At 38.3% G+C, this 26,239-nt stretch overlaps 2 protein-coding genes across 4 annotated transcripts in view; both read right to left on the minus strand.

The window, feature by feature from the left end:
* Window positions 1–683: 683 nt before the first annotated feature.
* On the minus strand, window positions 684–16,175 carry hmgcs1 (3-hydroxy-3-methylglutaryl-CoA synthase 1 (soluble)). Of its 2 annotated transcripts, XR_013288197.1 has the most exons (11): window positions 16,009–16,175; window positions 14,085–14,533; window positions 13,777–13,902; window positions 12,306–12,470; window positions 8,597–8,765; window positions 8,325–8,495; window positions 7,134–7,240; window positions 6,935–7,060; window positions 5,789–5,946; window positions 1,241–4,558; window positions 684–1,157 (listed from the first exon to the last, which is right to left on the minus strand). XR_013288197.1 is itself a non-coding variant. In XM_077542983.1 (10 exons), the coding sequence occupies exons 2-10, from the start codon at window positions 14,530–14,532 to the stop codon at window positions 4,481–4,483; spliced, it is 1,548 nt and encodes a 515-aa protein (XP_077399109.1). In that variant the 5' UTR covers window position 14,533; window positions 16,009–16,175; the 3' UTR covers window positions 684–4,480. The 2 variants fall into 2 exon arrangements, 1 of the variants encoding a protein (XP_077399109.1); XM_077542983.1 differs by having other exon boundaries at window positions 684–4,558.
* Window positions 16,176–19,428: 3,253 nt separating this feature from the next.
* The window catches only part of ythdc2 (YTH domain containing 2), a 65,041-nt gene continuing 58,230 nt past the window's right edge, over window positions 19,429–26,239 (minus strand). For both annotated transcript variants that reach the window (XM_077542982.1, XM_077542981.1), the window contains exons 27-29: window positions 22,678–22,817; window positions 22,089–22,263; window positions 19,429–19,961 (exon numbers count right to left, since the gene is read on the minus strand). In XM_077542982.1, the coding sequence (XP_077399108.1) occupies window positions 19,893–19,961; window positions 22,089–22,263; window positions 22,678–22,817 (384 nt within the window). In that variant the 3' untranslated portion in view covers window positions 19,429–19,892. The remainder of the gene's footprint in view (window positions 19,962–22,088; window positions 22,264–22,677; window positions 22,818–26,239) is intronic.

A 26,239-nucleotide genomic window follows, 5' to 3' on the forward strand; every position in this document is an offset into this window, starting at 1 on the left:
ACACACTTCGGTTCGTATCTTGGTTTTGTGCTCACGGTTTGACTCTTCGAAAAATCTATTATTATTATTATTATTATTATTATTATTATTATTATTATTTTGTCTTTCTATCTATGCCAGCCCAGCGGCATATAGTAGCAGGCATAAAATAATAATACATTCTCTTCAATTGGTTTGGGAAAAGGTGCATTTAATCTATGTATCCATGCTGCCATAAATCATGTCATCATGGCTCCCTGCAATCAGCTTTGTATTCAACTACCTGCATACAAGCCCAGATTTCACAGGAGGTAAATACATTTGTGACTTAATCGAGTCACGTTATTACAGTATGCATAGTTTTTGTCATTTTTGTTTGGTTTTACCGTGAGGTTTTTCTAACATAGCTGCCTTGGCCCCACATATTGGAAAGCACAGATGTGAACATTGACCTCCTACATAAAAGCTCAAGTTATTAAATAAGTCTTATATGACGCACACAAAGAAGTGCCATAATTAATATCCAATAGGAATAGAGGAGTGATTATTGTGTTTTATTTATTTATTACTATCAACCGGTCCGGATGATAATCATACATGAATGAGCTCAGCATGTACCTACAGTTCTAATATTTTTGGCTCTAAACACCACCACAGTGGGTTTTAAATAAAACGAACAAGATATACATGAAGACTTAGAGAGCTGTAATTTGAAGTTATTTATTACGGTTGTCGGCAGGGGCAAACGCGCTGCAAACCGTCGAATGCTGCAAACACAGAAATGATGCAAACAAATAAGCCAAATGCATAAATACATACTAAAACACATGGGGAAAAAACTGCAAAAGGAATGCAATGCACATAAGAAATGCAAACGCTGCAAACACAGGAGGGAAAAAAACAAAAACAAAAATATTTTAAAAAACAAACAAAAAAAACTGTGTTTTACAAAATTAGAACATTTCATATCACCAACAAAAAACAGATCTCAAACAGAAATGTTGGCCTTCTGAAGAGTGTATTCAAGTCATATGCCCCTCAGTAAATTGCTGCCTCCTTTTTAGCATCAAGGTGGCGTGGCATGGAGGCGATTAGCCTTTGATACAGTTCAGGTGTTATTGTAGCCCAAGATGCTTTGATATCGGCCTTTATATGGTCTGCAGGGCAGGTTCCAAATCCTGCTGGAAAATATGGTCACAAAGAGATACTTCAGGAAGACCTTCAGGATACGAAGGCCAACTGCAATGAACAAGTGACATACATCAAGGTCTAGAGGGAGCAGGTGGAAAGCAAGATTAAGAAAAAATTTGAGGAGCTTTGTCGCTTCCTGAAGGTCAAGGAGGAGGTCAGGTTGTCTGCTGTGAGGAAAGAAGAGTAGAAGAAGAGTCAAAAGATGAAGGGGTGGATGGTCTCCTACAATCCCGTCATTTTTAACCCAAACATTAATTTATTGATTTATACTGTTTAAAATTAAAATCTATCTGAACAAAATCTCATTTTGTGTTTGAATTGTCTGCTAACTTTTCTGTCCAATGGGGATAAACAGAATGGATAATGGATATATAGATGAATGATACACATTCCTTTCTGACTTTGACAAGAGTAGATTTTGCTGTGCGCAAAGGTCACCACGGCTACGTTCACACTGCTGGTCTTAACTTAATTCCGATTTTTTTTTTTTTTTTTTTGTAAGCGTTCACGTTACCTATTAATTGTGACCTCAGTCTGTCTGCTGTGTGGACGACACGTAATGTGTCCCCAAAGTGACCCGAATGCGAAGCAGAAGATACAACGTCACTCACAACGCAGTGTTTTCAGAAATAAATAGTATGGTCCAGCGTGTCAGGGCCACGGACTTTTACAAATCCGTCGTCGGGGCTTATATTTTTACCATCTCATATTTACAGAGTGGTGATGCGAGAGGAGGTAGAAATAATATTTAGTGAAAATGAGGCGAGCCTGTTCGAGCGTCTCAGCTCACGGAGACCTACCTTTGGGGGGTTCTAACGATGACGTCATGTCATTGCCGCGCATAATAAATGAGCCGTCTGCGTGGCTAAATTACTATCCTCGCCACCACTTTATACTTAATGTTTCAAGTGGGATTAAATTGAAGTCAAATATAAAGTCACAATTGTTACTCGAAACAACTTTGCCGATTCACATACGTATACCGAGCCGTGCGGACCTCGCGGATGGGTCAAGCATAAATCAAGCTTAATGCCCCCGCCTGCGTGGAGCGCATATTGCAATTTTGATGACGTCGGGGTCGGATATATGTGACCTGGCCGTTCAGACTGCGGTCGCATTGCAAAAATTCGGATACGTATCTGATCTAGGACCACATATAGAAGTGACCCAGGTCAGATATGAAAAAATCTGAATTGAGCAGTTTAGACTGACATAAAAACAAGTCAGATACAGGTCGCATTTGGGCAAAAAAAATCGACCTGGGTCGCATTTGCCTGCAGTGTGGACGTAGCCCACTAGATGTCAAAATTGATCCAACCAAAAATAATTGTACATGTGCTTTTATCCTTTGAAACATATCAGAGTAATGTGATCAAATACATATTTGAGAGAAAATGTGTATTTATAATAATGATAATAAGAAAAAATATTTAAATTACAGTATCTACTTATGTGCCAAATGGGCCTAATCCAAACAGAGGCCCTCCATACAGGGACCTTGGCATATGCACTGATAAAGTATGCTGTATGAAACACTGATGAAGCATCTTAAAAAAATACTGAGATGGAATGAAGAATACAGGAGCTCTTTTCTGTCTTTAGCTGTAAAATTGTAGTTTTTACTAAATGGATTTTACAGTAAATCCTTAAAGGGAAAATTCTATTTATATTCTGCTGTATTTTTTGTTGCACTCCACAAAGAGCAAAAACCACTTATGCAGAGATGTAAACAACTACTGTAGTTGCAATTCCATTCATAAAAAAACATAATTTGAGTGTTTCATGTATCAGTCGAGAACTATGTTTATTGTCTTTTTCCCCCCTCATATCTATCTATCCCCCCAAATCTGTTCCGGTTCATGACAGAAGATACTTCTGATCTGACATTCAGCAATATATTCCATTGAAAAAATAGGCGAAACATTTTCAAGGTATTTAATGTCTTCAGTGTGCAAAGACTAATTTAAGATTTGTGAGGGGGGAAAAAAACACACCAAGAAATGTTTAATACAGTATTCATTTATTCATTTTGTGGTTTGCAGAAATAGTATGGCTACAATAAATCTGATGAAACATCCACTCACTCCTATCTACAACAAAGCATAAATAATTTTACAGCTATTACTGTACATTACCATCAAAATTGTTAAGCTCATTTGACGTCTTAGTCAAGTCACATGTTACACTACATTACAGCCACACAACATAGCCACCACTACATTTGTGATGCTACTGTGTGTGGAGAGGCACCAATTTACTGTACACAAGGAGACAACTTTTGTTTACATTTGATACATTGTTAATATAAGGCTTCTTAATGGCATACTGTAACTCTACTTTCAGTAACTCCTCTGACTCCAGCTGTCCGTCTATATACAGTATTATCCACACCCCCATTTATTTCAAGACTGATGTTTGCCATGGTTTCTACCTGAGTGCTATTTATGCCTATGCTGGATATTTTATTCAAGATTTCAGGAATAAAACAAACGGAGAGACACAAAAAAAAGAACTTCTTACAAAAACCTCATAAAACTAATGGACATTGATGAAATACAAATTTGTCTCTTTTTAATTTTTTTTAAATTTATTTTTAAATGTAGTTTAGCTTCTGTTTCCATTATAGCTAGCAGATACATGCTGTATTCAGGGTGACACAGTAGTAAAGACTAAAACTAAAAATCCAGGTCCAGAAAGTAAAAACGCTGCCAGTTTGGCTTTAGCACCAGGTGCTAGCTAGCTAGCTCCCTAGCTAGCTCCCATGGTGCTCGTTTACCTGCTAGGGAGCTAGCTAGCTAAATCAATGGCTAAAGCCAAACTGTGGCAGGATTTTTACTTTTTGGACCTGGATTTGCCACTTCTAGTGATATTTAATGTAGTAACTGAAACTGCCAAATAACCAAACTAATGTTTCAGTACGAGTGCAACATAATTTTAAATCTTCCGATGTGCCCAGCTTTAAGGAAACAAAATACATTTGGAGAAAGCATGCACATGTAAAAACCTCATTTTTAAATGGAAAACATTTGCTTTCTCTAGAATGTCATTCTAAAAGGTCACAAACCGATTGTGCTCCCAAACAAGAATATCTAAAAATGTAAAATGTAAAATTAAGTATCTTAGCACTCAATGATGTTATGAAATATGTCTTGATAGGTGAGGATGTGCAACATACAGGCGGTTTCAGCAGCATCCAAGATTGTCCACAAGCAGCGCTGCAAGACCAATCAAACGTTGGCCTTTTGACCGCTTAGTGTTTGGACCGTTTCCAAATTAATGGCCCTCGAAACCTTGAGGAAGAGCTGACGGCTCAGTTGCTGACGCCATTGTCGCAGTTGGAGGTGGCCACAGGGATGCGCGGCATCTTCTTGGCTGGACTCGGGATGTGCTAGAATGACACATTGATCATTTGAGACATACAGCATTGCTGATTGCTCGAAATTTGTGGTTGTAACTCAGGGGTGGGCAAACTTGGTCCTCGAGGGCCGGAGTACTGCAGGTTTTGGAGGTTTCCCTCTTTCAACACAAGCTGGTTCCGATCAACAGGATCTTTATCAGGCTTATGCAGCTCTGATCATATATCAGCTGTGTTGGAGAAGGGAAACATCCAAAACCTGCAGGACCCCAAGGAACGAGTCTGCCCACCCCTGTTCTAAGCACCCCCTCAAAACATGTTGAACTCTCTATGATCCACCATAATGGACCAACTTAAAAATACAGTGGCTGAGGTTTTAGTGCTAAGAGCTGTACCTAAGTTACATGCAACAGAACTGTTCTTAAACATGTACTAAACTTGAGGGGAAAAAAATACTTTACTTGAAAAGTAAAAATAATAATAATGGATAAAAAAAAGAAAAATAAATTGTTGAAGTTGTTCATAGCTAGGGCCTGACCAATTAATCGACCACCGATTGTAATCGGCCGATTATTGCCCTTCAATCATCAGCCAAAAGTAAATTAATGGGCCAAATGACTGATTGTTTTACCTTTAAAATGTTATACTGTAATCAAAAAACCCCAAAGTTTCCAATGCTGTGGAAGTACCCTGAATGCACCATGTTGCTTGCATAGCATTAGCAACGAGCAAGTGTGTAGTTTATGTGATTGTGTTGTCCGTGAGCGTCCTTTAAGCTGTTTAATGACACCCCAGTTGGAGTTAACTGTAAAACTAAATACACAACAATAAAAATTACATCCACTGTATATTTAAGTACAAAACAAATGTTAATGGCAAGTTAGCATCAACTTTTGGAGTGTTTTTCCTTCAAATAACGAATATTCACACACATTTGCAGTGGGAACAAATACCCCCAGGTAAAATAAAACTGCATCAAGGCACTAATTTCCGCCAATCTGTGAAAAAAAACTAGTTATTTTAATAGAATTCAATCGCATTATATATATTTTTTAAAAATCCGCAGATTAATCGGTAATCTATATGCCCGCCCCCCTCCTCCCGCCAAAATCGGTATTGGCATCTGTCTCAAAAAATGCATATCGGTCAGGCCATATTCATAGCTAAAAGCTTCATTCTAATACATTTGAATGTTCCGTGTCTTAAATTTTGGAAATTTGAATTGCATTTAATTCAGTGATTCTTTTGTGATGGAAGCTGTACCTCTGTGGTAGTGCTAGAGCGAACACGTTCCGGCTCTGACGGCAGGTCACTGTCTAGAGGTCTCCTGGCATATTCCCTACGGTGTTTCTCATCCACTCGTGTCAGGTACCAAGTTCCTGGAAAGAGATCCTCCACAGAGCAACGAGGGATGTAGCTGGCTGTAATGAGAGATGTTTTTTTTAGACTAAAACAATACCCTCCCATTTGAAATGAATGTAAGCAGGAAGAACAATATTCAAGCTTGTTACAGCGCATTGGCATACCAACCATTTGGAAGTACAGTGAAACCTCAATTTAACAGACCCGAAACCAACAAGTGACAGATTCAACGGACAGAAACGAGGGTCCAAACTGCTTCAATTTGCTCGGTTGGTGTATAGTGTCTACCCAAGTTTAGTGCTTAAAAGGTACAGTGGTACAGATTTTTGGCAGGAAAAAATACAGATAACCGATTAATCGTCCGATTATTAAAAAAAAAAAATATATATATATATATATATATATAATGCATTAACATTGGGGGCAGCGTGGTGTGGTGCATCCATGGTGTACACACTTTAAGTCAGTACAGAAGAAAGTTAGGGTTGAATTCTATTAAAATAACTCGTTTTTCACACATTGGGAATAATTTGTGCCTTTGCATACTGTTATCTTAACTGTGGCTATGTGTCCCCACAGCATTTGTATGTGAATATTTGTTATTTGAATGAAAAACACTCCCGAACTCGATGCTAACTTCCTGTTAGTATTTGAATGGGATCCTCCCCTCGCTTTTAGCAATGGCGTTAGGTTTAAAAACAAAGCAGGTTTTATTTATATATATACAGTGGATGTAATTGCTAACGTTGTGTGTTTAGTTTTACAGTTAACTCCAACTGGGATGTCATTAAACATCTTAAAGGACGCTTAGGGACAACAGAATAGCATACGCTGCACACTTGCTAGTTGCTGATGCTACGCAAACAAAATGGTGCATTCAGGGTACTTTCACAGCGTCGGAAACTTCAGTTTTCTTCGATGATAACGTTTTAAGGGGGAAATAATTTGCCATTTGGCCCAATTGGCCGGTGTTTGAAGGGCAATAATTGGTTAAAATCGGCCGGGCCCTACAAATAATGCAATTTAAAACCTTACAAAAATTCATACCTAGGTGGTGGGTCTCTTCTCTGAGTGTCATATTTTCAGAGAAGACAGCAGGTGAAACCTTCTTCCTTGACTCCAATCTGGCCTTCAGGTCACTCATACTACAGATGAGCTTGTCAAGAGCAGAACCTGGGAGTAGAGGTCAGTCAATTTTGTCATACAATCATGATTGATTCATGTCAGGTAAGTGCGCAGAACTCACCAGGTGTGTGGTCCTGTGAGACTCTGAGAGAATATAAAGTTGCAGCAAATCCTGATCCATACGAGAAGACTCCAATCCTCTGACCTGCTAACTGTGAAGATGTGTGTCTGCAACAAAGACAGCAGAGATAATATTTAAACAAAAGTACACTAAATTTTTAGAGATGGTAATTGTCTTGTCACGCGTTATGGGGAAAAAAACTGATTCAGTGGTCAGCAAGTTCTAAAACGGATTATGTCTGACTTCTGATATTCCACTGTAGTATAATGGGGTAGATGCCACGGACTTCAGACTTCCGGGTTCCACACATAAGCGTCGTTTCCGGCCACTGATGGCCGCGTTCCAAACGCACTTGTCTTAACTCTCTGAAATGCTTCGTCAATTGAGACAGACACACTACACACTTGCACCTGTTTACGGTAACGCGCAACCGAGGGGCACAAAGGAAAGTGGAAGCGCAAGAACTGGGATGCGGCCCACACGTCGCAAACAGGAAACGGAAATAAAGCTGAAGCTGTGTGAAAAACAGGAAGTCGGATGTCCCGCCTCCTCCGTGGCATTTACCCCATTGTCACTGTAGGGGCAAAGGTTTTGATACATCATACATGACTAACTCATTCACTCCCAGCCCTTTGCTTCTGGCTGTATTACTGGATTTTGACAGATTTTGCAAGGCCCACAGAATATTGTGTTCTATTACTATAAAAACACGGAACCTACCAAAAGAAAGATTAGTCTCTTCTTTCACCAGAAAAAAAAGTATCTGTTTCCGTTTTGCAGCAATTAGCATTAGAATATAGCTAAGTTTCATCATTATTCACAAACTTGTTGAAAAGAGCTTGTTGCAACATGGCCTTGGCTGATCTCTTATACTCTGTTGCCACCTGCTGGCTGTTATTGTAATAACTACCATTGTTTTAAGTAACCTCTTCATGTCAAAAGCTGCTCTAGCATTTAAAAAAAACATAAAAATACATTTTTGGGAGTGAAGGACAAAGTATTACAAAACATTTATAGGTTTGAATGAGTTAATCAGTTAATACAAACTAATTAGTTTCAACAAGGACTAGGTCCCCTAAATTTCAGGTCATCACTTTATCAATCTGGATATCAGGACATTTCTGACATGAATCAAGTTACTGTCAATTTGATGCATGCAAATGAAAACAAAAGGCAGATATTGAGACATACTGCGCAATGACTGATGCCAAGCAGCCGTAGACTGAGGGGGTGTACATGTTTCCATTCTGGTTGGATATCAGCAAAGACAGCTTGGTCTTTCTCTCAAACAAATCCGCACTGGCCTTCATGAAGGCCTTCTCAACATCCCGGTCAAAGTAGGTTTCTTCTGGCTTGATGTCTCTGCAAAACAACACCAATATGATGAAACGACAACACAGAAAATGAGCCTAGCGCAAGACTATAGGAACACAAAATGGAATATTTGCAGGAAGTCCATTTACCTAAAAGCATCAAGGCCGCTGAACGGGCCCGTGTCAGTGTTTGGACAGGGGTGATTCAGAAAGTCATTCAGCATCAATCTGGCCAAAGACTTCTGCACCAGTTTGCAGTATGGCGAGTGGAAGACGAGAAAGCCAAAGTCCTCCAAAGAAAAGCGCTTCTCCGAATCCTCTGTCATGGAGAAAGAAAATAGATTCCTCAATTTAAAAAGTACTAATTGCTTTGTCTGGAAAAAATAACGGTTTCAATGGTAAAATATTTTTTTTTATTTACGAGGAATGTCCCAAGCTCTTTTTTTTTTTACACCAAAGTTACTTCAAGGGACAGTGTGCAGAATTTTTCCATTTTTCAATGTTCATTAATTAAAATAAATAAAAAACTATCACAACGTAAATTTTTTAAAGATATAATCGTAGGCCTAGTAATCACTAATTATATAACATAGGCCATGCCACGTCTACAGGAGGCTGACATATTTCGTCAAGTTCCTTCAGCTACAGATACCTGAAAGCAGTGGCTCTCAAAAGGGGGTACGTGAAGGCACTCTGGGGGTACATGAGATTTTAAAATAAATTTAAAATGTGGAATCTATACAAAAATCCTTTAAAAATAATTATTAAATTATCTTAAGTTCAAATGAACGTTAGATTCAGTAGGCTATTAACTTTATTGTCAACTTAACAAAACAGAATGGTTTGACCTAACCTGTCATATGTCACCTAGCAAAAAGTTTGGGATTTCTTTTTGCAAACATATCTTTACTATGACCCAAAAAGAGGACACTTAATGGTGCTAACTTGTGTGTGCACAAATCTTGACTTTATTTCCAAATAGTTCAAGAGAGACCACTAAATAAATGAAGTTCCAAAGTTCACTAATAATCAGGCAATGGTGACGCAACACTATTTTAAGTCATTTATCTTTTTTAACCAAAAATGCTTTGCGCTGCATGGTACTTGTCTGAAAAAATATTTCACAGGGGGTACATCACTGAAAAAAGATTGATAACCACTGCCCTAAGGTAAAGAATTTCACAAACATAGTAAGTGGTGATGGCCTTGTGAAGTGTGGTCTCTCTGAGGCACCGTAGTGCGCGTGCTTCAAAAATGCACACACTTCGAACTTAGGTCGTTGCATTCTATTAGTTCACCAGTAGATGGCACTAAAATATAAATACTGTCCCTTTAATTATTGAGCCAATACAGAGTCCCAATCTGATTAATCATCAATGCAATAAAAAGAAAAATAGAATGCATCCATATTGTCTCAATTGTCCTAATTTTGTTAATTTGAAGACAAATATCCTATTCCAGTGGCCAGGAACACACAAATTGTTGAAGGTCAAGCATACAGAAGAGCATGGTACAGCTTCCATAGTTGAATGATTTACGACACTTCAACTTGCTCACTTTCGCACATATTGCTCAGCGGATTAAAAGCTCATTTCATTAAAGCAACTTTATGATCACTGAACTTGAATAAACTTACGCACAGCAAGCCATGTAAATCCTACAGCAAGTAACGTCCTAAGCCCTCTCAATCAATTAGGCAGTTATCAGTCTACTCAACAAACAAGTACAGTATGCAAAGCAGCCAAAGCAGTCATACAACACACTAAAATCAAAGTTGTTCGAATTTACAAACCCAATTCCAATGAAGTTGGGACACTGTGTCAAACATAAATACAATTATTTGCAAATCAAGTACAACCTATATTTAATTGACAAGATTTAATTTTCAAACTGATGTTCATTGTTTTTAGCAAATAATCATTAACTTGGGAATTTTATGGCTACAACACGATCCAAAACAGCTGGGACAGTCGTGGGGTTTCCATCCAATTGTTTAAAATTTCTTAAGCGAATTTACTGAAAATGTGCAAAACGGACATGCGACTTTTGCCCGTTTCAATCTGTTCTTCTTTTGCGAATATTGAGAGGGGACTCCACTGCCGTAGGTGGTGCTATACACCATAGAGATGTGATCCACCATTAATTAAAAAAGTAGAAGAAGACCAGGAAGCAACTGCACCATGCGATGACGTCATACGAGTTTTCTTTTGTAATTCTTGATAAACTGTTGTGTTTTCCATCTAAAATTGCATTATTATTCACTTCTTTAATTCATTCCAAAAAGATTTTGTCGTCCCCCAAACATACTTTACTTTATTGTCCGACATAGCTTTGTGAGTACAAACGTACGTGTGACGTAACATCTAGTCAAAAAATGCGACGTGTAGCCGGTCTCGTCAGCGGTTGTTCGCAAAACCTGTTTCTATAGCCAAAATTCGCATTTTCTTTTTTCGATAAGTTTCAAAATCCACCCCCTCCAAGCGTAAAAACGTTTTTTTTGCCAAGTTTGGGCCCTTTTTCGAATTACTAGTATTTCCATTAATTTTCACATTTCTTGAAAATTCAAAAGAAAAATGGGTAGATGGAAACCCCACTACTGTCATGTTAACGACTATGTTACATCATCTTTTCTTTTAACTTTGAATAAACGTTTGGGAACTGAGGACACTAATTGTTGATGCTTTGTAGGTGGAATTCTTTACCATTCTCGCTTGATGTACAGCTTCAGAATAAGGGATCACAGGTCACGGGCATTCATGTCGGTTTTCAGCCTTGCCGCTTACATATAGTGATTTCTCCAGATTCTCTGAACCTTTTGATGATGGACCATAGATGATGAAATCCCGAAATTCCTTGCAATTGGACGTTGAGGAAAATTGTCCATAAACTTGACTATTTTCCCATGCACTTGTTCACATGTGTTAATTTTATCAGCCATATTTAAATTTAGTCTTAGTTTTAAGTCTACTTTCAATCACGCTTGTTAGTTTTGATCAGAATTAGTCAATCTCATTTTTATTAATAGTCCATTTTTAGTCGACTATAAATCTAGCATTTTAGTCCAAAAAAACATAATTTTATTCAAAAGTCCAAATCCAGGAAGAATTGTATTTTATGAATCAGTTATCTTGAGTTAAGCTTACTGCCATTCTCCCGTTTATTTTAATAAATTTCAAACGTTGTTATGAATGTGCCCTGCGTATCTTTCTGTGCGTAAAAGAGCAATTTCTGTGCGTAAACGAGCTTATCAGTGAGACCCCGACCCAGTGATCATATTTTCCGGGTGTGTAGAAGTTACACAGCAGTAAGACATAATCTGCACAGGAGTCTGAGGGAAGTGGATTCCAACACCAGTCATCCACTGCTCGTACTGCTGCAGCTGGAGAGCGTGTTCTCCAGCTGCACCCGTCACTCACAGCAGTCCTTTACTTTACGTGAGACCGCGCCAGCGATTTTATTTTCTGCGCCCTCGTAATTAAAGAAGCGAAATAACACCATAATATGTGTATGTTAAGAGCGGCAACTTAATCGCTGTCCTTGGTACCCGCGGTAAAGCACTATTAGGGACGTGAAGGGAATTTTTTTTTTTGCATATTTTCTCTGGCCCACGCATTTTTCCTCAGGCCCACCACCCACAATAAAAATCCTGGCGCTGCGGCTGGCGCCACCTATTGGTGAAACGCGGGCATTGCAGGGACAAAATTAAATTAATGATTTAGAATTTTTTTCTAGCCTTATTGGATAAGTTCGGCGGGCCGGATTGAAAAGCACAACGGGCCGTATTTGGCCCGCGGGTTGGGGTTTGCCCATGTCTGCTTTAGAGTCATGTGTAAAAATACTAAAATAAGTTTTAACCAACCTCTTTGCCATTGCGCATGGACCTTGTTCCGGTACACAGAGTAGCAGCGGTCCAAGGCACTCAGGTAGCACTCAATAGACAGCTTGCCATCTACCACAGGATACTCAGACATGAGGTTAGGTTTGTAGAAGTCGTATGCATGCTGCATGTGGGTTCCTCGCAGGCCTGTGCCAAATAAAGTACATCATCATCATTAACACACTTATTTAACGACACAAGTTCTACTATTAAGATGACAAAAGCCACTTCACGATTGTGAGGAAAACTCGTGTAGAAAGTAGTCTGATATGTTCATTTCCTATGTTCATGTACGCATTTCTTAACTGTACGAGTCTGTGGATACTATATATGGCCTTATATCCAGTACACAAGATAAAAGAATAACCCAACAGACATATTACAAAACGTTGACAGCCTTAATATTTTTGTCGTGGTCAGTTAGCAAAAAAATTTATAAATAAAAAATTACATGAATTCTTAATCTGACTTTTTGTTTGTAACATAGCAGGTAAGCGACAGTAAATGTTATTCACTTATGTTTCTTATAATTCACAAATTTACTCTGTAAACAAATGCAGTGTAGCTCAGCCTCTGATGAGCGGGGGTCATTATCTTAATTAAATAAATGGTCATGAAAATAAATAGTTCAAGTATAAAACTTCAATTGAAAGTATGCATATTACGTTTTTTTTTCAGGCATTGTTATCTTGAACCAATTTACCTAATATACTAGGGCTGTGCAATTAATTGAAATTCAACTACAATTTCAATTATTACAATCCACACGTACAAAATAAGCATAATTGGAAAAAAAAGATGAATACAAATTTTTGAGTTGTTTAAATGTATATACATTTGCACCTTTTTTAAATTTTTAAATAAACAAATTTAATACATTTTGTTTCATCAAAAGGAACTTGCATAATTATAGTGTTTCAAAGATTTTTTTTGTCTTAATAGGTTTAAACATTTTCTTGTTTTGCACCAAAAAATAAATGATCGTACTACTGCACAGTGCACAAGCTGCACTCCAACTTTTAAACCCAAAGGAACTTACTTACATAGTTTTTTATTTTTAAATTGGTCTTAATATTTTTAAATGCTTAAACATTTTCTTGTTTTCTGCCCAAAAAAATAAGCGTTTGAATAATTGTGATTTCAATTATTGCCCAAATTATCGTGATTATTATTTTTTCCCCATAGTCGAGCAGCCCTACAATATACAAAAGTTAAATATCATCCAGTTATCCCTTTGTATACTGAGAGCTCAAATATGATTGTATACATTTTTTCCCATCAACACTTAAACCAGTAATATAGCTAAAATTAACTAAATAAAAGCAATGGCTATTATAGAGGCCACCCTATATACATAAAAGAATAGAAGATAAGATTATTTTAAGTCAATCACTGTGAGATTTTACCATAGTGTAAGTCAGTCACTGTTGAACAAATTCACACACTTACTGACCTCGTTCAAAGGCCAAAGGCGCATTGGGCCCAATGAGCATTGCCACAGCACCAGCACCGCCTGTAGGTCTGGCACTTCCTGAGGCGTAAACAGCAATGTCCCCTGCTACAACTAAGGCATAGCGGCCTGCAGAGAGAAAACAAGACCAACTAAACAAACAAACAAAAATTGTCCTGCCTATTAGATACCAGCATAGCAGCAGCGTTGTAGTACTGGAATGAAAAGAGAATATTACAACAACCCATCAACATGAAACAAAGCTCAAACTACTACCGTTGAGTGTGTGTATTTTAAGCATGTTCACCTACCATCCCATGAGCTGGATTCAACCCAGTTTACAGCATTGAAGAGTGCAGCCGTCCCTCCATAACACGCATTTGTGGTGTCAATGCCCTCTACATCAGTATTGCCTGAGTCCTCAAACAGCTGCATGAGGACTGTTTTTACAGACTTGGACTTATCAATGATGCTCTCTGTGCCAACTTCCAAACGACCAATTGTATCGTAGGACAGGCTGTTCTTCTCCATCAGTTTCTGGACCACTGTCAGGCAAAGGGAGTTTATATCCTCACAGTCTGAGCAGAAGCCCATGCAGGCTTGACCCAGGCCCACTGTGTATTTGCCAGCTGTAACACCATCAAACTGTTCCAATTCCGCTTGGTCCACATACTGCGATGGGAAGTACAGTTCCATGGCAATGATACCCACATCTTTGGGCCACGGCCCCAAGCAGTTGAGAGAGGCAGATCCAGGCATCCTGTTCAGGTTGAGAAGGTTTACTATTTACAATCATGTTTAGATGCAGTGAAATATGGAAGCGCGGAACTGCCAATGTGGAGTAAAGAGCTTTGACTGGGTTGTCTCGGTCTAATTTATTACCAAGTTAATCAAACGTATTGATAAAGTTATTCGAACGTACTGCAAAGTCCTTCAAATGATAAGGGGCGTCCTAACTTATTGGTAGAAGGTAGGCGAAACACACACAAAAAATAAATAATAATAAATAATAATAATAATAATAATAATAATAATAATAATAATAATCCCCCCCCCCACCCCCAATGATGCCACGGGGTATTGACATGCACATGCACAATTGTGGCATTACCCCTGTGGGATTATTGGGGGGGATGCTGGTTTTAGCATTTGTCCTATATTTTACCAATAAATTCAAATTATTTTTAACAATTTGGTAGAATGACATAGTCCAGTCAGAACTGTACTCTATATTAGCAGTTTTCACTTTTGTAGTTAATGAATATAATTATGTGTTCGGTTACTAAACGTATCCAAATGTTTGCAGCAAGTCCTTGGAATTTTTTTGAGGTGAGAAAACAATACTTATTGAAACAATCTTCTATTTCTACAAATTGAAATAATCTATGTAAACAATTGTTTGATGGTAACATTCTTACGTTCACATCCAAAGTTTGTTTTTATTTTAAACGTGAGATGCATCTTTCCCAAAGCTTTTGTACCTGGTACACGAAAGATGCTCGTAGGGCAGAGCAACGACACCATTCATAAACTGAAAATAACAAGAATTCACACTTTACGTTGGCGAGGCTATACAAAACAGACAGAATAACTAAAAACTGCTATTGCTATGGTGTGTAAGTTAACAATAATGGGATGCCAATAACGTTTCCACTACTTTCTACAGTTATTGAAAACAATAGAGAAGAAACACGACGTTGGGCTTTTTAAACCCGAGCCCAAAGCAAACGAGGAAGAAAACTGGGTGAAAGGTCAACAAAAAAATGCCAAAAGTTAAGATAGGTCACTCATGGCTGTCGTCATCTGTAACTCGTTAATTTAGTCAGCAGAGTGATATTTAACGACACAATGATAAGCATCGCGTTCTGGGTGTCAAATTTGACAAAAGATTGTCCATAAATTTACATTTTATTTGGACAAACTTCTTATTGATGATGATACCAAGTCGTCATGGTGTGGCTTTACCCACCCGGACACAATATGTTAACGGACATGCTTTAGCGCTCTGTCAAGCTAGCTCACTTAGGTTTTAGTGACATCTTGGATAACAGTTTAGATTACAACTTGTCTTAACGATTGATCAATCAAATATTATTCATATGATGTAAAAATACCACAGATACCTACGTCCGAGCAAGTTCATTCGAAAACATATATAGATATATCCATGTGTATAATCAGGAATCCAACCGATCAAATTTAATTGTAGACATAAAAAGCTGGGGGAAATCTTACCTGCGTATGTGTAGCGCCAGTAATGTAATTTGGTCTGGACTGAGTGCCCGTTAAGTAGCAGCTTTTAAATTGCGGTACCCCCGGCAGAAGAGTATTTATGTACGAGGATGACAGGGAAGCGTAACCTACGTGCACACGCAAGGCTATTCAGCCAATCAGATGACAATGTATGTTTGTCAACGTGCAGTGCTACCAAGCGCGCAGACTTCCTTGCCAATCAGAAAGTAAGAATTGCTACCATGCGTGAGAGCCGCAACAGTGGTCCAATAGAATCAAGTGTACGATGTCTGGTGAGCGGGAACAACCAATCACAGCATGAACGTAATTCCTGGCGCGGTAAGTAGCTCCAGTGGTGGGCCGCTCAAGTCTCAAGTCGTGTGTTAATAATACATAAGACATTTTAACAACTAATAAGTTCTATAAATTCTTATCAAATGTGACCCTTTCAATTTGTTTATACATTGTGAAGAACGAATAATATTTAAATCAATAGTAAGTAAATCAATAATAAGCACAAACTTCAAATTTTGTTTGATTGATATATTTTTTGTTTGTTAAACAGTATTCTTCATTGATAGATCGCGTGTGTGTGTGTGGGGGTGGGGGGGTGGACGGGTGCACTTGCAAGACCTGCTATATTACAGATTTTATTATTTATTTATGTATTATTATTATTTTTTTATTTTGTGTTTTTAGTTGGTACTCCATTGTATACTGTTTGAACAATATTTTTATGTAATCCATTGCTGTTGCACTCTCAATATATATGTTTAACTGTATTGTTTTAAAAGTATTTTTCTCACCCGTATGTGAGAAAGGAGCATGCAGTTTCTTTTTTTCGCCACATGTATCAGTAGCGATTTGAAATTCAATTTTCGGCATTAAACAGTTTTAATGACCTTTAAAAGTAAAGTACCATAAAATGCTATCAAAACATGCCTTGAGTGCATTGCATAGAAAGGTCATTTCTATCACTGATTACACTTATAGCGGGGTGGTCTGTAACAACCCTCACGATAGACGGAGATTTCTACACTGCACAATTTTTGCCTTTTTGATATAACAGGCATCTTAAAAAATTGACTACTGTCGTAAATACATTTTTTAAAAAACACACAACTACATATTTACCAAATCACCAGTGATCACGCACCAATACTGTATAACTATATCGGTCATACTCATATATAATTTGATTATCAATGGAAAAGACACTTGTATATATAGAAGGGGGGGAACAGAATTTTTTTTGTCGCCTTGGAAGTCCTTCTCAAAATGTTGAAAATTTTAAATTTTAGGCCACAATAGAAAATGAAGAGATAGGCAGTCCAATGCAAATGTTTCTGAATACTTCTTAAAATTGTATGGGGAAAAACAAAAAACAGCTTCAATTTTGCTGCAGCTTTGCTGATAGAATCCATTGACAGCAAATGGTGGTGGCCCACTGATGGTTTAGTCTTCACTATGCACTTTTTCCACAACAGTTCCATAGCAACTGTGAGTTAAACAATTTTACATGCATTGCCCTTCAAACTCTGCAGTTATAAGCGCATAAATGATCAAAACTCCTCATTGAATCCATTACACGCTCGCCTTTATCCATTCATAATAATGGTAGAGATTTGCAATATTCTGACATTTCCACAAATTCATACATTCCTCAATGTGTGTAGTATCTCACAAAAGTGAGTACACCCCTCACCCCAGATATATTTGCAGATATCTTTTCATGGGACAACACTGAAGAAATGACAGACACATTTAAATGTAGTCACTGTACATCTTAAACAACAACACTGTAAAAACTGTTTTCCCACGAAATAATTCAAAATGTAGCTGAACCCCTGGCAACAAAAGTGAGTACACCTCAAGTGAAAATGGCCAAATTGAGCAGTTAGTCATTTTCCCTCCCTAGTGTCGTGTGATTCATGTTACAACTTACGTCTCTTATTATTGTGTTATGCTTATGCAGTGCTAGTTACTATGTCCCTTTTGATGAGTTATTATGCATATGCAGGTCGAGGGCTGGATGGTTATGGTATTATGGATGTATTATGCTTATGCAGTGCCAGTTACTATGGCCCTCTAGTTCAGGAGTGCCCAAGTCCGGTCCTCGAGAGCCCCTATCTAGCCTGTTTTCCATGTTTCGCTCCTCCAACACACCTGATTCATGATCAGAATCATAAGGATTCTGCAAAGCTTGCTGATGAGCTGATCAATTGATTCAGCTGTGTTGGATTAGGGAGAAATGGAAAACAAGCTGGATAGGGCCCCTCGAGGACCGGACTTGGGTGCTTCTGCTCTAATTGAAGATGACACCAATGGGGATGTGAAAAAGAACTGTTGCGGTCGTCGAGAGCCGCAGTCCTGCACGTTTAGCAACAAAAAGCTAATTTGTACTTCTATACTTATATATATAAATACATATAAATCTATCTATCTATCTATATAAATAAATCTATCTATCTATATATATCTATCTATCTATCAATAGTTGTTAGTATTTCTTTAGTATTGGGTTATAGTTTTGCGTTGAAGGATTATAAGTTACAGAGACTGCTGCTGGAGAAGCCATGCTCCTGATCAAATCTGCCAATGCACTTTTTTTGCACGATGTACTTCTTGTATTTTTGCAAAGAAGTGCCACCTGAAGCCAACTGCCTCTGCTCTTTTGTACACACTAGCCGCCGCTCGTGCCTGTCTTGATCACACCTATAAAGCCAAACGTATCATATAAATACAAGACATTTTGAGCACTCTATTTCATGAGTATAATATTTTTTCCCATTAAAACTCTGATGTATATGAGCTGACATGATAATCCATTAGAGGCCAGTATCACTCAGCTGATGGCTTTTCCAGCAACCTTGCAAGATCGCCCCAATTGAGAAAAGAGAGACACCTATACTTATTAATAGTAGTTAATGTTCTTTCAGATTTCTGGAAATATTGATATGTTTGTTTAATATTATATTTTTTGACAGTTATAAATGCACAAAATTAAAGCTTTGTGACCGGATGTATCAAATATGACAAATCAAAAGCCATATGTGGAAGTTGATTTTTCCATTTTTGTTTTGTTTTGTTCAAAAGGACCAATAAATACTCTATTTACAAAGAATCAGAATTTTCTCTATTTCGTAGTTCAGGCCTTATATGGTTAAAAAAAAAAGCTTGACTATTAGAAAGGAAAAAGGTCAAAGGTCCGTCAGAATAATAAACAACCATTCACACCTATGCATGTTTTTGGAATGGGGAAAGAACCAGAGTACTCTGAGAAAAGCCATGCGACCACAGAGAACCTATAAACTCAACACAGGAAGGCCACAGCCAAAATTGGAACCCTTGAACCACAGGACAGTGAGGGAGATGTGCCACCACCACTCAACACCATGTAAACATTCATTTGTTCACAATATCAACAATGGGAATAACAAACGAGTTTATTTATGTATTAACAGTATATAAACAGTGAATTGACAAACATTCCTTGGGTCCAAATATTCTAACAGAATGTTAACAGAAACAATTTCAAAGAGATAGTAGAAACAGTTCCAAAACACAAACATTAAATTGAAATGCAGCATTATTTTTCCTGTATTTTATGAACATACCATTATGCAGAATGGGCACATTTGGTATATATAGAATACAAACAAAATGCTAACATGTAAGAGGCAACTTACAAGAAAAATACGTGAATGTTCCAAATTCTGTTGTCTTAAATTACTGCTCAGTTATTGCAATGTTAAATTCACATGGAGTACTTATATTATATAACAATTATAGGGAAACAATTCTTAACAGATGCAGTGGATCCGTCACTGGTTTCGAACTTAACAAATAGAAGCGTGTCCCAATCATGCTGCGGAAGTGTGAACAGCCTATTTGCTATGACTGGGTTTCTTCTCCCAAAGAGACTGCAGCAGTCTGCCTGCTTGGGGATCTAACTCCTACAAAAGGGAAAGAAACGTTAAATGGTTTTGAAGTATAATAAGGCAAACCACCTGCTTTGACTAATCAAGCACAGATCTGTGGGATAGCTGAAAGACTAGCTATAAGTGTATAAGTGGTTTGCACCTATTCTGGGTGTTGATGGTAAAGGAGGTGTAACGCTGGCTGAAACTCATCTGAATCTACTTTTTATGAAAATAGTGAAACATTCAGAGTTTAAACCAGCATCCTTATAACATCACATGCATGGGCTGATATTAAGATTCTGACGGTCTGGTAAAATGACAAAAATAGTGTGGCATCACGGTATTAAAATTGCCGCTCTAAATTGACCTTTTTTGAAATATTTTGGTAAATAAAAAAAGACTGGGCCGATTATTGGTGCCGATATTAGGCATATTGATAAATATCGCATCTGCCTTTTTACGAATAAAGGCCGATAAAACTAGTATCTCAATGAGTGGTGACTGTAGCAAATTTAGGGTTTTCATCAGGATAGACAGTTTTTACTTGTCATTACGAACATATTCACACATTATCATTGTCTGCAAAGATCTAAAACTGAAACCCCAAATGAGCTACATTCACATGCATTTGTCGCCCATTGACATACAAGGAACTTTAATTTATGGATTTATTTAAATTTCCACTTTATAAAAATTATGCTACATTGGGAACTCCGTATACTTTTTACTTTTAAAATTCAATTTACAATAAATTAAGAAATTATGTTGAAATTTTTGAAACCTTAATTTACAGTAGAAAACTTTAGGGAACTATTTACTTGCTTAGTTTTTGATTTAGCTTAACACATGGTGATGACCCTGGAAGCTCCCTGCAAGTTTTGTTATCATTTTTAAATAAAGCCGTCTATTTCTTATATGTTAAGAATTAAAAGAAAAAGTTTTTTGGTGTGTTTTTTTTGGGCTAACATTTCCTTTTACCGCAAATAAATATCGGCTTGAAATATCGGTTATCGGTCTCCTTGACTACTAATAGTTGATATTGACCTTGAAAAAACCATATCAGTCTAATCACTACTGTCAATCATTGTTCAAGCGTGGCTGTTTTCTATTATGCCAAAATTGCTGCCCTAACGGCCATGTAGGGACGCATGACGTCAACGTCAGGATCTCTATTGCTACGTTCATTGATTACAATGTTTTTATTTCTGACTTGTGTAACAGTTGGTTGGCTGTCAAAAATAGAGTGGCTCAAAAGTTTCTTCCTCTCTCTCTCTGCTGATTGGTCTCGCTGCTGATTGGTCGTTCACGAATTGACAACGTGCGTGGTTGAGCTCAAATGAACTGAGAAAAGAATGAATCACTTCAGGAAGCGAGTCGTTCACTCACGTTCACCGAAAAGATTCTTGGTTTTGTGCTCACAATTTTAACAGTATATTCAGTATGGTCCCGTCTGACGCTGGCTGCTGATTGGTAGTTTACAAATTCACGACACACATGTGCGTGGCTGAGCTCAAATGAACTGAGAAAAGAACGAATCACGTCAGGCAGTGAGCCGTTCACTCACGTTCACCGAAAAGATTTGTTGTTGTTGTTGTTAAACGATACAACACTAGAGTATATTCTTTCAAAGCAGTGTTAGTGCTACACGGTCCAAATGGCTCCTCCATTCTAACTTTCTGCTCCTTAAACTGTTTATTTTAGCTCCAGTGCAGTACAGTGCATTTCTAGAGGGTAATTTTGACGTGGCCATGCTGCGCCGCGACTGGAATTCCCCCAGTACAGGCTTTCCAGATAACGGGTGAGTGTTAATTGACAAATAAAAAAATTGTGGGGTTAAAGGAACTTCAATATTAACTCTATATTAACGTGCAAATTTTGATACCCCTACCCCAGACTTGATTTGTTGCGTGGATGGGGATTTCAGATGACAGCTGATTGACGGAAGACACTGCTTTCCATTTCATGTATGTGGTTCAAGTCTGATCCACTCGAGTTTTTTTTTTCTTGCCACTGTCAACAATTTCTTACTCTTATTCTTGGGAATTGAAATGTGAACTGTCCATGAGTGAGAGCGATATGTTGATTTTGTGTTCCTGAAATATACAGTATAACTTGGTAATAGGTAATGAATGGACGGATCACATTTTAATTTGAGAATACCTTTGCTGAGAAAAAAGAGGATGGGCTGCCAAACTGACTGTCCAAGCTCACAGAAGAGGCAGAATTGCTGGAGGAGAGACGGTGCTCCATAAGAGGTTTTTTGCTCAGTGAAGACTTATTGCTGCTATGTGGTTTCTTCTGACATTGGCCTGAGACTCCTGGTACCCTGGAACCTCTAAGAATGTAAGAGGCAGGGTTGGGGGAGAATGTTACAGTGAAAAGATGATATTACTCAACACATGCCAACTTGATTTTGTACATTATATACCGTACTCTAGCAAAAAAAATAGAGACAACCCCATATTTACAACTTTGAATGCAACATTTCAAGAGTTCCTGGACATGAATTGCATACATTCAGAGGGTTTCATAAATTATGCTTAAAAACTCTTTTTGTAGGGCCTTATCAATTCAGAGAATTGTATACCTACCACACAAAAAAATCAAATTTGATATCTTAAAAGAATATGCTTGAATAAAAAATAGGCCGGTAGCAAATATTAGTTGGCTAAAGGACAGGGTCTCCTCCTGTTGAAATTGTTCAAACAGGGCTTTTCAATTTACTGAACTGCAGATAGCATCTCATTACCTGTAATCAGTGGTGTTGTGGGGAAGCTTTGGGCTGCATTCAGAATGGTGGGCCCTCCTCTCTGACATAAGAGGCCAGGGACGCTGGCCTATCCCTGAGGGCTGCTTCAAGCCTGCTCCATGTTCTTCTGTTGTAAGCACCTGTATCATGTCATTTTAATATGTTAGTTAAGTGTATCTTTGTGGCAATTTTGTTAAGCACTAAAGGAGACATATTATGCATATTTTTCACATTTAAAACAGCTCTCAGTAGCCCTTATAAAGTGTAGCACGCTTTTGTCAAAATAGCCCAGTAGCACCAACATTTAAATTTTAACTCATTCACTCCCAGACATTTTCAGTGAAGTAACCCCCTTCACTCCTGGCTGTTTTACTGGATTTTGACTGATTTTGCAAGGCCCACGGAATATTGTGTTCTATTGCTATAAAAACATGGAACCTACCAAAAGAAAGATTATAGTCTCTTCTTTCATCAGGGAAAAAAAGTATATTTGTATTGGTTTGCATTTTGGCAACAATTTGCAGCCATTAGCATTGGAATATAGCCAAGTTTCATCATTATTCACAAACCTGTTCAAAACAGTGGGGAAAAGAGCTTTTTGCAACATGGCCCTGGTTGATCTCTTAGGCTGTGTTCAGACTGCAGGTATACATACCTGACTCCAATCGGATTCCTCCTCAAATCTGATTTTTAGGGCTGACTGTCCAGACTGTTTTTAGAAAGTGTCCAAATCCGATCTGGCCCTGTTCAGACTGAGCCACATTATTGACCCATCTGACAGTTGCTGTAGCGCAACACCGTCGAACGGAGGCGGCGCCCGGCGCATGTAGCGTGTGACGCTGTTTACCGCTCCGTACTTCCCATTCCTCGCAAGCGCTCAAGCAGTTTTCTTTTCTTTTTTTAACGAACAAATGTCTATGGCCGGGCACTTATTCGCTATTTCCGCTTGCACGTGAAGAACTGACAGGGTAGCGAGACCGGCTTCAGCGCAAGTAACGTAAACTGTCACTGTATTTCTGGTGGAGCATGACAGGAGCCGACGAGGCAATGGAGCCTGTAAAAGATGGCAAGGAGGCTATCGTCTTTCTAGCACCTTTCTTTATTGGCGACCCAAACTTAACACACATGCGCACATGAACTCTCTCGTGAGACTCTGCGAGGTATTGACACTGAATTACCATGCAGCTGTAATATATGCACAAACACAAATATAGCATCATTATATAATATCTCCCCCTCGTTTGTTATTTTCAATAACATAAAATAAATCTTGTGCTGGACTGCAGAGAATGGTTACCACTTGCAACACTAGTTTCCTCTGCTATAGAAATAAGACTTAATTTGCATCAACATAAATTTCGTCTGCATATGAATAATGTCAACAACAGTGTCAAAACTTCTACACAAATGTAACTTTTCCAACATATTTTTATTTATGTTATTTTTTTTTCCACACTCAAGTTTCCATTTTCCTTTTTATGAGCGATGTCACACACATACCAGTTCGGTATCAGCGGCTGTGTTGCTACCCTGATTTCATCCAACTTGATTGGAGACGCCGGGATCCCTTCCATCACACTAGCCACATAGCAGGCCACATAGCAGACCACATACCTGTGCGTTTCATTTGCTGTGCTAATGTTCGGCATTGGGCTGCGCTACAGCGTGTCCGCAACAATCAGGGTTTTCCCAGGAGCATATTCGGCGATAGGGTTGAATCTCATGAGCTTCATGAGGAGACGCTGGCAATGTAAGGGTACATTGTCCAAGCTCCGGTTAATAATGAGAGCCACAAGCGGCTTGTGATCAGTTATCAGCTTAAACTGTTCCAGCCCATTATAAAAGGAACCTTGGCTGTCATGACAAGTAGCTCTATTATTTATTTGGTTGTTACTAACACAGGGATGTGATTTGACCAAAGTGAAATTATCTGAAAATTTAGCCGGGGGTCTGGGGGCCGCTGGCACCCAGCTAGGTCCAGGGCAGTGCCCTGGTGGGGGGACAAGGGGCCCCGGAGCTCATGGGTTTTCCGTGTTTTTAAGTACTTTCAATGCACTCACATGACAAAGAAATAGACAAAACAACAGCATAAATTTTCAATGTATATTGAACTATCCCATATAAAATGGCAGTTTTAGTCAACTCAAAATCAGTCACATTCAAAAACATTGGACTGCCTTTGCTTTTAAAAACTATCACAGAATATCATCATATCTAACTAATGTGATTACTAAGTTAACACATAAATAATGTTGAAGAGTTCAAATTTCATGAACAAATAATTGTATCATGACCAAATGAAAAGTAACTCATATTAGAGCATACCACAAATGTCTTTGTTATAGCAGAAGATGTTATCTGTCGGAGTCATGTGCATACACAATGAACTACTACTACTATATAAAAAAATAAATAAAATAAAAATAAATTAAAAAAAATCGGAATTTTTTTTTTTTTGGGGGGGGGGAGATAAAAAAAGCGGAATTCCGCGAATTAGCGGAAAAATCACATCCCTGCTAACATAACTATGAGATTCATTTTTCAAAAATCATTTCCAGTTTAATACATTTTGTAGAAACTTTATTTGGACTTACACTGCCATTGTTATTCACGTCGCAACGCATTCCATGCGTAGTGACGTAGAATGGTGGCTGGCTCTCTGCCGAGCAATGTGAAACGCCTATAAAGAAAGCAACTTAAGGCTTGTAGCATTCCTGAAGAAACAACATGCGATCGGAAGAGTCACCCTTCCCCACACCGTGCTCGTCATTCACCCGATGTATTCAAGAGTTTTGATCGTCTCTTTAGGAACGCTACGCAGCACTGCAATTTGCCCCCTGGGCTATCGAGAGGCCTTGCCAATCTGTAACTTCTTCCTATCTGTCATGTAAACTTGTGTTGCTTCTGTTTCACGTAAAGCATGGCTTGCCAAGCAACCATATACAGTACTTCCTTTCAAGTTTGGCTTTGATTCACAGCTAAAGCTAGCCAATGACAATCGCGATGGGGGGTCAGATGCGCGTCCTTTGACACACAAATCTACTTCCGGGTTAGCCAGCAAGCGCTCGCCCGCCGGCCAAATGACCGCTCACGTCATATTTATGTAGAAAACGGTTTCTGCCGCTGCATTTTTGTGGATTAAAAAAGGGATGTAAAGTGACGTATTGTAACAGGAACCACCAAACATCAAACATTGATCCAGGCTGACACAGTTGACATCGCTGGAATTCCTGTGAGTCCTCACGTTCCAACGTTCACAAGTGAGTGGGAAACTTATTTTAATCAGTCAAGCCACACACATGGAGAAAATTGTCGAACAACACACACAATGATGCGGTTAAACAGGCACACAAATTATTTATCACACTGCAGTACAATATGAGTTCAATTCAGTTTTTTATTGCCAAGCTTGTTAATGTTGATGACTGTCACCAAGCTCTAATAAACTATGCACTTTATACATTATCTTTTTAGATTGATATTTTGCTTAATTGTCACTGAACCTATATAAGTAAATAAAAGTAATAATACATTAATAACAAGAAATAGGCAAGTGAATACT

Source organism: Vanacampus margaritifer, chromosome 14 (genome assembly GCF_051991255.1).
Source record: "Vanacampus margaritifer isolate UIUO_Vmar chromosome 14, RoL_Vmar_1.0, whole genome shotgun sequence".
Lineage (NCBI taxonomy): Eukaryota > Metazoa > Chordata > Actinopteri > Syngnathiformes > Syngnathidae > Vanacampus > Vanacampus margaritifer.